At 40.2% G+C, this 13,676-nt stretch overlaps 1 protein-coding gene across 2 annotated transcripts in view; it reads left to right on the top strand.

Moving 5' to 3' along the window:
• Nucleotides 1-13,676, top strand: part of lgi2a (leucine-rich repeat LGI family, member 2a) — a 34,263-nt gene that overhangs the window by 10,261 nt on the left and 10,326 nt on the right. The window contains exons 2-5 of one of the 2 annotated variants that reach the window (XM_035784020.2): nt 241-312; nt 9,375-9,446; nt 9,641-9,712; nt 11,155-11,226. In XM_035784020.2, the coding sequence (XP_035639913.1) occupies nt 241-312; nt 9,375-9,446; nt 9,641-9,712; nt 11,155-11,226 (288 nt within the window). The remainder of the gene's footprint in view (nt 1-240; nt 313-9,374; nt 9,447-9,640; nt 9,713-11,154; nt 11,227-13,676) is intronic. The other variant, XM_035784021.2, reaches the window with a different exon arrangement.

The following is a 13,676-nucleotide window of genomic DNA, read 5'->3' as shown; positions in this document are numbered from 1 at the left end:
AGTTAAGAAAAAATTCTTACTTTCAATGATGGCCTACCCCAGCCAAACCCTCCCTTAACCCGGACGACGCTAGGCCAATTGTGTGCCGCCCAATGGGACTCCTTGATCATGGCTGGTTGTGATACAGCCCGGGATCGAACCCGGTTTGGTAGTGATGCCTCTAGCAATGCCTTAGATCGCTGTGCCACTCGGTCCCCTAAACGTAATCTTTTATTACTCCATAATCTTACTATCTTTCAGGAGCATTGTCAACGGGTCCTTCTCCGAGATCAAGGAGACCATGTTTGCTCACATGCCATCTCTCCAACTCCTGTGAGTCAATGACACTTGTACTATACATGAATATGCAAACGAGACATGACTACCAGTATGTGTGTCCATGGGAATGGGTAGGGGTTTAACCAGTTGGGAAATTACGTTGAACTCAACAACAGATGGTCATAAAAAGTGTCGTTCTTAAAAAAAATTTATGTTTGAAAATTGATGACAGTAAGTCACTTTGGATAAAAGCGTCTGCTAAATGGCATATATTATTATATATTATTATTATATTTAAGTTTGCGACTGTAGTTACATGTATTCACATCATAGTTAAGCCCCTGCTAGTGTTGCTGCAGGTATAAAATCCTAGGAAATGTTCTGTACCTGACACAAGCTTTCTCCAATTAATAAATCAATGTCTGGTTGTGTGTGTGTATGTGTTTTGCGGGGGCAGGAGAATCTTTGTTGCATTGACATTTCTGAAGATAACTATTTATTTCATGCGATTTAGTGATTCATTTAAGTTTGCCCCTCATTTTAAGCTCAACCCTGTAACATGAACTGAACTCTTGTTTTAATATAGTAAAACTATACCTTTTTTTATCAAAAGAAAACATGTAACATCTAGTAGTCAAATCATAGTGTAAAAGCAGGTGATACTCTTTTTGGCTATTTTATGGTGTTTTGTGGTAGAAAACTGAGTACGTTGAGCATAATAGATGTGTAGCCCATCTATCTATGAGTAACATGTTTTAACAAGTTCAAATGTTTTGTTAAGTTTGCATTTAATTGCACACAACATGTTTCCATTCCCCCTGTCACAAGGGGAGTTATAGTTGATTTTAAGATGAAATTGTCAACCCTGTTACTTTAATTGGCATTTTTCTTAACTTGATCTTGATCTTGAGATGGTAAAACATGATTTTTATTAAGTTGAACATGAGTACTTATGACAGAATATAAACATTTGGTAAAAACAATTGTTATTTTAACCATAAAATAGTTATTTTTGACAGAATTACACTACCCAAAAAGCACTCTATTTATGGAACGACGCATATCTATTTAGCCAAAGCCAAGACATGAATGTTGTTCTTACCATATTCTAACCTTACATATGACTTGATATTCACATAGTTTTTGTGTGTTTTTTAATTACCTTAACATTTGACTTGTCTATTTGAGCATGTAGAGAATGTAGGCTTAGTGGAGTGCTCAGTACTGAATTTGATGATGAGCATACCTAGCAAACAGGGGATGTCCTGAGCACATTCGGTGACATTCCCATTAGGTCCCTTAAGAGTTTTGAACGTTGTGTGATGGTCCAAAGGCAATGTTCTCTGGGGGACCTTTGTCTAGTCCCCTATAAGTTCCTAGGATGTCACTATGGACCATATCAGGACCTTTTTAGGACATTCTCAGGATGTTCATTTTACTAGTCCTTAGACATTGTGTGGTGGTTCCAAGGGAACGTTCTCTAGGACTTTTCTTGGGACGTGTCTTTGTTCCCTGTAGGTTTTGTCTAGTTCCTGGTTTGTCCCGGGGATGTCCCCGAGAACATTTTTAGATCTTTCTTGGGAAGTTGTGTCATTTTGTTTAATTCCCGGTTTGTCCCAGGGACACCCCTGAAGACATTTTTTAAGACGTTCTTGGTACGTTGTGTCATGGTCCCCTGAAGCTCCCCTAATTGTCCTAGGTGTCCCAAACCATGATACACTATATATACAGAAGTATGTGGACACACCTTGAAATTAGTGGATTCGGCTATTTCAGCCACACCCGTTGCTGACAGGTGTATAAAATTGAGCACACAGCAATGCAATCTCCATAGACAAACATTGGCAGTCGAATTGCCCAAATTTCTGCCCTGCTAGAGCTGCCCCAGTCAACTGTGGGTGCTGTTATTGTGAAGTGGAACCGTCTAGGAGCAACAACAACTCAGCCGCAAAGTGACAGGCCACACAAGTACACATAATAGGACTGCCAAATCTGACCTTGAAGTAGTGGTTCCCCTTGCTCTGCAAGGGCTGTGGCTTTTGTGGAGCGATGGGTAACGATGCTTTGAGGGTGACTGTTGTGTGCAGAGGGTCCCTGGTTCGTGCCCGGGTATGGGCGAGGGGACGGTCTAAAGTTATACTGTTACATTGATGCTGTTGACCCGGATCACTGGTTGCTGCGGAGGTAAGGTAAGTGGTATGCTATTCAGCTAAAATAGTGTAAATTCTTTAAACAATGACAATGATATTGCATTTGACATGATCATTTAGTACTGACCTTCCAATATGACCCCACCTGTGCTTTGAATTCACAACCTCTGGATTTGGAGTATGCTTTTTCTTTCTTCTGTGCCACAGTTTGTAGAATGTCAGAAGTCCCCTACACATGTATTAACTATAGTGCCATCTACACTGCTATTTTAATTATCAGTTAATCTGACTATTCTTTCATTAATTTCATTTATTTGAGGTTGGTTTTTTAGTATAGTTGTCCTAATGTTATTCTGTTTTAATGTTACTCCTGAATCACTATGATAAATATAATGGATTTTGTTGAGTGTTATTTTTAATTTTTTTTACCCCCTTGTTCTCCCCAATTGCCATCTTCTCTCATCACGGCAACTCCCCAATGGGCTCGTGAGAGGCGAAGGTCAAGTCATGAATCCTCCGAAACATGTGCTCGCTTAACCCAGAAGCAACAATTTGTCGGCTGAAACACTGTTCAACTGACTACCAAAGTCAGCCTGCTCGGTGCCCGTCCCGCCACAAGGAGTCGCTAGAGCGAGATGAGCCAAGTAATGCCCCCCCCCCCGGCAAAACCCTTGCCTTAACCCGGACAACGCTGGGCAAATTTTGCACCGCCTTGTTGAACTCCCGGTCACAGCCTGTTGTGGGATTGAACCCCAGGTTGTAATGACATCGCAACACTGTGATGCAGTGCCTTAGACTGCTGCGCCACTCGGGAGGCTGTTGAGTGTATTTGTAACTGAGCTGAGATTTAATTTGAAGTGAAAAGTGTAGGAACAGGCCTACAGGCAATGTGCCCTCAACATTTTTTGGGCATTGAGAAAATGCCAGTTCTGCTGAGTGCAAACTTGAACATTGTGGAAATTCTGTGCAACTTCCAGCACGTTCACTGTGAGCACTGTACCCTCTTTAAGTTACAATTTCAACAGTGGCCAAGGAGGCTACTGTGGCCATTTGATCATAATGTAGGCCTGCCAGAGTGTCCTACCGTCAAAAACAATTTTAACATAAAAATAGCTGTTAGATCATTCAACCTACAGTAGCAGCAAATGTGTGGTGTTCAATGTAAGTCTACATTCCATGAAACTTTAGAAAAAAAACATGCAGTACTTGACATTAACCTGTTTATCCACTTGTCTTTCAGACAAGAAGATGACTGAAAAGGTTGTGTTTGATGCAAGAAACCACTTTACAAAATACAGTTAATTATTATTCCCATACCATTATTACAGAGAATCAGACAAATTATGCTGCCCTCTGCCTACTCTGGCTACTTAGATTATTCAAGGCTGTCTCAAAATACAACATTGCCCCTTTAAGACAAAAAGAAAAGCTCTTTACCTTACTCGCTTTTCAAAAATATCTAGAAATGCACACATTTTGTGCTCTTGTAGGAAGCAACCACTCCTAGAAATTAGCTATAACTGTGCTAATGAATCACTAACTCGCAAAGAATATGAACAAATGTGCACAAGTGTCAACACGTGCACAAGTGACAATTGCTTTGATCTCAAAACAAGCGCATCTACAAGTGACCGTTCATGCTGTAAACACAGTCCTGTTCAAAGTGAATGGCACAGATCCATATAAGGCAATGGCTATTTGCATATACAGTGCATTCGGAAAGTATTCAGACCGCTTCACCTTTTCCACATTTTGTTACGTTACAGCCTAAAATAGATTAAAACACTTTTTTTCTTCATCAATCAACACACACTATAATACTATAATATACACCATAATGACAAAGCAAAAAACGTTTTTTTGAAGTTTATAAATAAAAAATAATAATAATAACGCATTTACATAAGTATTCAGACTCTTTACTCAGTACTTTTTCAAAGCACCTTTGGCAGCAATTACAGCTTTGAGTTTTCTTGGGTTTGACGATACACTTGGCACACCTGTATTTGGGGAATTTCTCCCACTCTTCTCTGCAGATCCTCTCAAGCTCAGCAGAGGGAACACCCCCCTATCCACATCGACAGGACAGTAGTGGAGAAAGTGGAACCTTTTAACTTCCTCCGCGTACACATCACGGACAAACTGGAATGGTCCACCCACACAGACAGCGTGGTGAAGAAGGCGCAACAGCGCCTCTTCAACCTCAGGAGGCTTGTCGCCAAAATCACTCACAAACCTTTACAGATGCACAATCGAGAGCCTGGTACGGCGGAGCAGTTGCCTGGTACGGCAACTGCTCCGCCCACAACTGTAAGGCTCTCCAGAGGGTAGTGAGGTCTGCACAACGCATCACCGGGGGCAAACTACCTGCTCTCCAGGACACCTACACCACCTGATATCACAGGAAGGCCAAAAAGATCATCAAGGACAACAACCACCCGAGCCACTGCCTGTTCACCCCGTTAGCATCCAGAAGGCAAGGTCAGTACAGGTGCATCAAAGCTGGGACCAAGAGACTGAAAAACAGCTTCTATCTCAAGGCCATCACACTGTTAAACAGCCATCACCTACATTGAGTGGCTGCTGCCAACATACTGACTCTATCTCCAGCCACTTTAATAATTAAAAATTGGATGCAATACATGTATCACTAGTCACTTTAAACTATGTCACTTTATATAATGCTTACATATCCTACACTGCTCATCTCATATGTATATACTGTACTCTATACCATCTACTGCATCTTGCCTATGCCATCGCTCATCCATATATATTTTATGTACATATTCTTATTCATTCCTTTACACTGGTGTGTATAAGGTAGTTGATGTGAAATTGTATTTCGCTGCACTCGCATTAACATCTGCATTTGATTTGAAGTGGGATGGGGGGCGTAGCTGCACAGCTATTTTCAGGTCTCTCCAGAGATGTTGATCAGGTTTAAGTTCAGGCTCTGGCTGGGCCACTCAAGGACCTTCAGAGACTTGTCCCGAAGCCAAAACCTGCGTTGTCTTGGCTGTGTGCTTAGGATCATTGTCCTGTTGGAAGGTGAACCTTTGCCCCCATTCTGAGGTTCTGAGAGCCTTGGAGCAGGTTTTCATCAAGGATTTCTCTGTACTTTGCTCAGTTCATCTTTCCCTTGATCCTGACTATTGTCCCAGTCCCTGCCGTTGAAAAACATCCCCACAGCATGATGCTGCCACCATCATGCTTCGCCATAGGGATGGTATTGGCCAGGTGATGAATAATGCCTGGTTTCCTTCAGATGTGACGCTTAGCATTCAGGCCAAAGAGATCAATCTTGGTTTCATCAGACCAGAGAATCTTGTTTCTCGTGGTCTGAGAGTCCTAAAGGTGCCTTTTGGCAAACTCTAAAAGGGCTTTAATGTGCCCTTTACTGAGGAGTGGCTTCCATCTAGCCACTCTACCGTAAGGGCCTATTTGGTGGAGTGCTGCAGAGATGGTTGTCCTTCTGGAAGATTCCCCCATCTCCACAGAGGAACTCTGTAAGAGTGACCATCAGGTTCTTTGTTTTCTCTCGGACCAAAGCCCTTCTCCACCGATTGCTCATTTTGGCAGTTCTAGGAAGAGTCTTGGTGGTTCCAAACTTCTTCCATTTAATAATGATGGAGGACACTGTGTTCTTGGGGACCTTCAATGCTGCAGAAATGTTTTCTTACCCTTCCCCAGATATGTACCTTGACACAATCCTGTCTCAGAGCTCTACGGACAATTCTTTCAACCTCATGGCTTGGTTTTTGCTCTGACATGCACTGTCAACTGTGGTGCCTTATATAGACAGGAGTGTGCCTTTCCAAATAATGTCCAATCAATTGAATTTACCACAGGTGGACTCCAATAAAGTTGTAGAAACATCAAGTATTGATGTGAGCTCAATTTCAAGTCTCATAGCAAATGGTCTGAAAACTTACAGTTGAAGTCGGAAGTTTACTAACCATCAAACAGGCAAAGCGTCAATTCAGGACTAAGATCGAGTCAAACTACACCAGCTCTGACACTTGACGGAAGTGGCAGGGCTTGCAAACCATTACAGACTACAAAGGGAAGCACAGCCGAGACCTACCCAGTGACACGAGCCTACCAGACGAACTAAACTACTTCTATGCTCGCTTCGAGGCAAATAATACTGAAACATGCATGAGAGCACCAGCTGTACCTGAGGACTGTGTAATCAAGCTCTCCGCAGCCGATGTGAGTAAGACCTTTAGACAGGTCAACATTCACAAGGCCGTAGGGCCAAACGGATTACCAGGACATGTAATGCGAGCATGCGCTAACCAAGTAGTAAGTGTCTTCACTGAAATGTTCAACCTTTCCCTGTCCGAGTCTGTTTTAAGCAGAAGCAGACTACCATAGTGCCTGTGCCCAAGAACACTAAGGTAACCTACCTAAATGACTACTGACCTGTAGCACTCACATCTGTAGCCATGAAGTGCTTTGAAAGGCTGGTCATGTCTCACATCAACACCATCATCCCAAAAACCCTAGACCCACCCCAATTTGCATACCGCCCCAAAAGATCCACAGATGATGCAATCTCTATTGCACTCCATACTGTCCTTTCCCACCTGGATAGAATGAACACTTATGTGAGAATGCTATTCATTGACTACAGCTCATGGTTCAACACCATAGTGCCTTCAAAGCTCATCAATAAGTTATGGACACTGGGACTAAACACATCCCTCTGCAACTGGATCCTGGACTTCCTGACGGGCCGCCCCCAGGCGGTAAGGGCAGGTAACGACACATCCGCCACGCTGATCCTCAACACAGGAGCCCTTCAGGTGTGTATGCTCAGCCCCCTGCTGTACTCTCTGTTCATTCATGACTGCACAGCCAGGCACGACTCCAACACCATCATTAAGTTTGCCGACAACAACGAGACAGCCTATAGGGAGGAGGTCAGAAAATCTGGCCGGGTGGTGCCAGGACAACAACCTCTCCCTCAACGTGATCAAGACAAAGGACATGATTGTGGACTACAGGAAAAAGAGGACAGAGCATGCCCCCATTCTCATCGACAGGGCTGCAGTGGAGCAGGTTGAGAGCTTCACGATCCTTGGTGTCCACATCACCAACAAATTAACATGGTCCAAGCACACCAAGACAGTCATGAAGCGGGCACGACAAAACCTATTCCCCCTAAGGAGACTGAAAAGATTTGGCATGGGTCCTCAGATCCTCAAAAGGTTCTCCAGCTGCACCATCTAGAGCATCCTGGTTGCATCACTGCCTGGTATGGCAAATGCTTGGCCTCTGACTGCAAGGCACAACAGAGGGTAGTGTGAATGGCCCAGTACATCACTGGGGCCAAGCTTCCTGCCATCCAGGACCTCTATACCAGGTGGTGTCAGAGGAAGGCCCTAAAAATGGTCAAATACTCCAGCCACCCGAGTCATAGACTTCTCTCTGCTACCACAAGCTACCGCTTGCCACCAAGTCTAGGTCCAAGAGGCTTCTATAAACAGCTTCTACCCCCAAGCCATACGGCTCCTGAACATCTAGTCAAATGGCTACCCAGACTATTTGCATTGCCCCTCCTCCCCCTTTCCACAGCACTGCCACTCTCTGTTGTCATCTATGCATAACTCTACCTATATACCGTTGTATGTACATGTACATAGTACCTCAACTAACCGGTGCCCCCACACATTGACTCTGTCCTGGCACCCCCTTGTATATATTGTTATTTTTTACTGCTGCTATTTAATTACTTATTACTTTTATCTCTTATTCCTATCTCTATTTTTTTTTAAACAGCACTGTTGGTTTGGGACTCGTAAGTAAGCATTTCACTGTAAGGTTGTTGTATGCGGAGCATGTGACTAATAAAATGTTATTTTATTTTATATTGCGTTGATTCGAGCACAATTCACACAGTAGAGCTAAACATTGATAGTGTTAACTAAAGGGGAAAACTAAAGAGTTGAGTGAAGTTGAATCTCATGCTTCTCTGGCCGGGCTGATATTTCTTCTGTGCGGCACTCAGAGGGAACATTACCTACAGGTGTAATCAGTCATTGGTACAGACATTGTGGCATAGCAGAAAATTGGAATGTCGTGAACCTAGAGGTTGTGAGTTCAAATCCCAGGTGAGGACGTGTTCAATAATAATTACTGTATGAATAAACTTACACAATGTATATCAAATTGTGTTAAATACAAAACCTCCAGGGGACCATAACATAACATCCCAAGAATGTCCTTGGGGATGTCCCAGGGAACTAGACAAAACCTCTTGGGTACAATTACAGAATGTCCTGCTGACTTCGGGTGACCATTTTATGACGTCCCGGGGGACAAACTAACGGCTCATTATTGTTAGCAGGGTATATCCTTATTATGAAAGTGAGGAATACATAAATGGACACACTACCAGACTGTAATCAGTAGGCAATTTTAAGGATAGATGCCTTGTTCCAGTGTAAGGTACAGTTGTCCATCAGCAATTTACATTTTAGTGCAAGCATGACATTGATTTTGACCCTCATGTTTATAAAAAGGCTTATCATAGGAAAACTGTACTTTTGAGCTCATCTCAGATTACAAGGTCACAAAAAGGGAACATGGAGATACTGTATTGTCAGTGATATACTGGAGGACAGAGGTAGATTTATCCTCAAACCTAAACATCCCCACGCTGGGTAACACTATGATATCACTATAGTGAGATGACCATCATTTGAGGATACAATTTTGACTTAATTATTGGTTGCTATTCTTAGAACTGAACTTAACCTTTTAGTTGTATAGTATATATCATGTTAAAATATCAGTGATTCTACATGTGAATGTTTGTCAATGACGTGTGACATTAAATGTTATGATATAATGAATTAGAATAAATCATAATTATACATTTACTTTTTAAACTACAATGTCTTTCTATATTTGCACTTGTGTTCAAAGTAACTAACTGTTTATATATTTTTATCATAGACTTCTTAATTCAAATTCAGTGATGACAATAAGGGACGATGCATTTTCTGGCCTTCCACACCTGGAGTACCTGTAAGTGCTTTCCCTTCATTCACTCATCTTTAAAATAATGATATACTGAAGCTAATTTTGTTGTTCAAGAAATGAGATACTGAGTAACTGTATCCCTTTTATTATAGTCAGGATTAATTCTACGATACACTAGCCCCATGTGATCACACAATCCATTTTCTCTTTTGAAGTGCTGTATAACCTTTGTTCTTTAGGTTCATTGAGAGTAATAAGATAGAGACGGTCTCCAAATATTCCTTCAGAGGACTCAGGGACCTGACTCACCTGTAAGTTCAAATAATCATCATTGTCATTAGAGGAAGTTAGATTTAACAACTTGATGTTCGATGGTTCCACACTTTCAAAGTAATCTATGGGCCAAGACTATGAATTTCAGCTAACTTTACCCACCACCAGCTAACAAGCAATGGAAGTGATAGGAGCAATCAACAACCACAAAAAAATCATGGCCAAATCAACTGAAATCAACTACTTGTGGTTTGACATTACGTGACCTGACCGAATTCAGATAGAAATTTGAATTATAGATCTGTCATTCTAATTGAAGGTAAGTATGATAAGTGTGTGTGTTATTCTGTGTTGTTATACAGTATGTGTTCTATTTCCTCCTTAAGATTTGTTTTTGTTTCTTTTTGTTCACCAGATTCTGCAATATTGTTGGTTATTGAAAATATATTTCACAACGGTATAGTTGGTACAATGATTCTCTACAAAATACATTGCTTGTTTTGTCACAAAAACTAAAATTAGGTGAACATTTTAGAATTTTAGCAACCAGTTAATGGCAGAGAAATTTCTACATAATGCAGCTTTAAAAGTGATTAGGCCATTTACAATCACTTCCATTGATTGTTAGCTAGCGGTGGCTAAAATTAGCTGACGTTTATAGTGGTTGTTTAAAGAAAACTGAACTATGGATTATAGTATCTTCTGGCCCATAGACTACTTTAATAAGGGCGAGGAACCATCTAACTTCAAGTTGTTGAATCCTGAACTTCTCCTTTAATTCCAGTGAAGAAAATGTATGTTTGGGGATAATGCAGTAGTATTTTAGCCCACAATGTCTTCTTACCAAGGTATTACCAGGTCTACAAGGGCTTACCAGAGCTACAATGATATTCTCCCGGAAATGCAACCTAATGGTTTCCCACTTATTTTCCACTTGCATTTGGTAGTAGTGATGTATTAATGTCAATTGAAGGCTAAGGGCTCTACTTTTAGCTTGTCACAAGGCAGTGCTATTGTCAAATGCAAGTAGGTTGGCCATTTTGGCTAATACTGGTGCTGTTATTTTCTATCCATATCACCACATTTAATGATCTAGTGCTGTCAAAAACATGATTTCCCTGTGTTTCATATATATTTCCACACTATGAGGTTGGAATAATACTGTGAAATTTAGAAAATTATGACAATGCCATTTTAGTGTAAGAGCTGTTTGAAAAGACCACCTGAAATTTCAGCCTGTTTTGGTGGGATGGAATTTTAGTCTGCCTGGTAATGTTGAAGTGTGTGAAAACACAGACTACTACTGAATTTTTTTAACAAATAATTTATGAACATACAATATTGTATGTGAAAAAATATTTTACCATTTTTGGGTATATTTTTTTCTGGAAAATCTTTCCCTTTGGCCCTCTGTATTTCCATGATGATTAATTGACAGGAATATCTGCAGAATGAATCTGACAATGCTGTTTTCCCTCAGGTCTTTGGCAAACAATAAATTAAAAGCGTTACCCAGGGATTCCTTCATCGACCTGGACTCATTGATAGAGCTGTGAGTTGTTATGCATGTGCATTCGATGTGTAGTGATCCTTTCTTTAACTGTATAAAACATGTATGATTGCTTTCAGGATAACTTCAACAAAGGCAGTTTTCAAAGAAAGACTTGAAGTTCTTATTTTTTTTTAAACCAAATCTCAATTTTTTTATGTAAATGGTATGTTATAGAAGAGTTCAGACACTTTTTTGCCGATTTTAGTTTGTTATGAGAAACTGTTTTGAGAAACTTGTTCTGCAATTCCAGGTTAGGAATAAAATATGTATTTTTACACTCTGTATAGTGAAGCAGGTCTTTAGATGTTGTACATATACAATTGTGTCATTCCAAACTTTTTTGGCAACGTTATATTCCATTGTGTTTGACTCGAGCAATGCTTTTCTGGCTAGCCAGCGCATGCGCACTCTTCTATAACGTGTCATTTACATAAGAAATAATCATTTGGTTGAAAAAAAGATGAACTTGTCTTTTAAATGTTTTCTTTAATGCTGAGCACAGCTCCCAGACTGTCTGCAAATGAACAGCAATGGCAAACCTTGCATGTGTTGCAGCTGTATTATACATACTGAATTGCTAATTTCTCTGGTTAATTTAACCTATTCTAATATTCATGCAGGGAAAGTCATCTAAAATTCATTATTTTGAGTAATCCAATGGATTACATTACTAATGACAATTTTAAACATGTAATCTGATCTATAATGTAATACAAACCATCAAAATCACAATTGGAAAAATGTTCATTAGCATAACATTGAAAGTAATTTTGTGTTTCTCCTAAAGGTAACACTTACAATGAGTTTAATTTGATGAGTTCTTGAAAGAAACATGTTCTTGTAAGGATGAGTTGGAGGTGGAAATGAAGAAGGATTCTTACACCCCTAACCACTATTTGAATGCCATTCTTACTCTAGGTTTGTTTTGAGAACGGCATTATTCCATCTGTATCGTACAAATCTACAATCAAGCCTTATTCCAAAATCCTCAAAAAATGCCCCTAAAATCCCATTGAACTACAGAGGGATTACTCAAATTAGTACTGTATATAAATTGTATTCCTTCATTCTAAATAAAAGGCTCTCTCACTAACCAGAACTGTCTGGTCAGCTTGCTGATGAATAGAATGGCTTTAGGAAAGTCAGAGCCTGTATAGACCACGTACATGTACACTGAGTATACAAACATTAACTCAATTAACGCAACTCAATATTAGGAAGCTATTCCTAATGTTTGGTATGCTCTGTGTATACAGTATACTGTCTCTAAAGTAATCCGAATGATAGAGAGAGAACCAATTTTTGCCTGTTTTATTGATTTTCAGAAGGCTTTTGATTTGGTTAATAGAAACCTTGCTTTTAGACAAAAATGGGAATTGATGGAAGATTCTATGGTGCAATTAAAGCCCTGTGTAGATGCCCAGTTGCCTCTTTACAGGTAAATGAACAGAGGACTAGATGGTTTCCCACTCTGTTTGGGCTCAAACAAGGTGAGGTGCTCTCCCCAACGTTATTTGCCCATTTTGTTAACAACTTGGCCCATCAAATCAAACATGAACATTTAGGAGTTAAACTAAATGACACGACTCGGGACACTACTGTATGCAGATTATATTGTCCTTGCAGAGACTGAGCATGATTTGCAATGTATGTCAATCTCTGGTGTACGAAGTGGAGATAGTGATCAACCAAGATAAAACCCATATAATGCACTTCAGGAAAAAGTGTACAATAAGAAGTAATCATTACTTTTCTTAAGGAGCAATATGTGTAAAGTACACTTGCTCATATAAATACATTGGTTTCCTTTTTGATGAATACATGACCTTTGAGAGGTGTATAAAGTCCATATCTGATTCTGCAGGTAGAGCGTTGGGGTCCATTGGTAGTAAATTGGAAATCTGTAAAGACCTTGGCTATTGTACATATTCACAAGTCTATAATTCATATGTGTGTACTATATTGAACTATGCTTCTGAAATCTGGGGTTGTAAAGAAACCAAAAGAACTAACTCAATTCAAAACAGAGCCATAAGATGCTTCCTTGGAGTGCATAAGCCTTGCTATTCAAGGAGACATGGGATGGGAGCCCAACGAAAAAGGACAGAGGGGTGAAAGTATTAGGTTATGGAACTGTTTTATCGATATGCATGAGGACAGAGTAACAAAAAGGGAGTTTCAACTGGGATAAAACACACAATTACCCTTGGACAAAAGGAACTCAATTACATTGTTAGGAAGCTGATCTACAACACATATTTAGAAACAAGTTACGATGCAATGTCATCCTGATCAAACACAAGTTAACCCTGAGCTACAAAAAAAAATGATCAACTGATACAGTTGAAGTCGGAACTTTACATACACTTAGGTTGGAGTCATTAAAACTCATTTTTCAACCACCACAAATTTCTTGTTCACAAACTATAGTTTTGGCAAGTCGGTTAGGA

This window comes from Oncorhynchus keta, chromosome 13, assembly GCF_023373465.1.
Source record: "Oncorhynchus keta strain PuntledgeMale-10-30-2019 chromosome 13, Oket_V2, whole genome shotgun sequence".
Taxonomy (NCBI): domain Eukaryota; kingdom Metazoa; phylum Chordata; class Actinopteri; order Salmoniformes; family Salmonidae; genus Oncorhynchus; species Oncorhynchus keta.
This window is presented reverse-complemented; position numbering and strand designations above follow the sequence as displayed.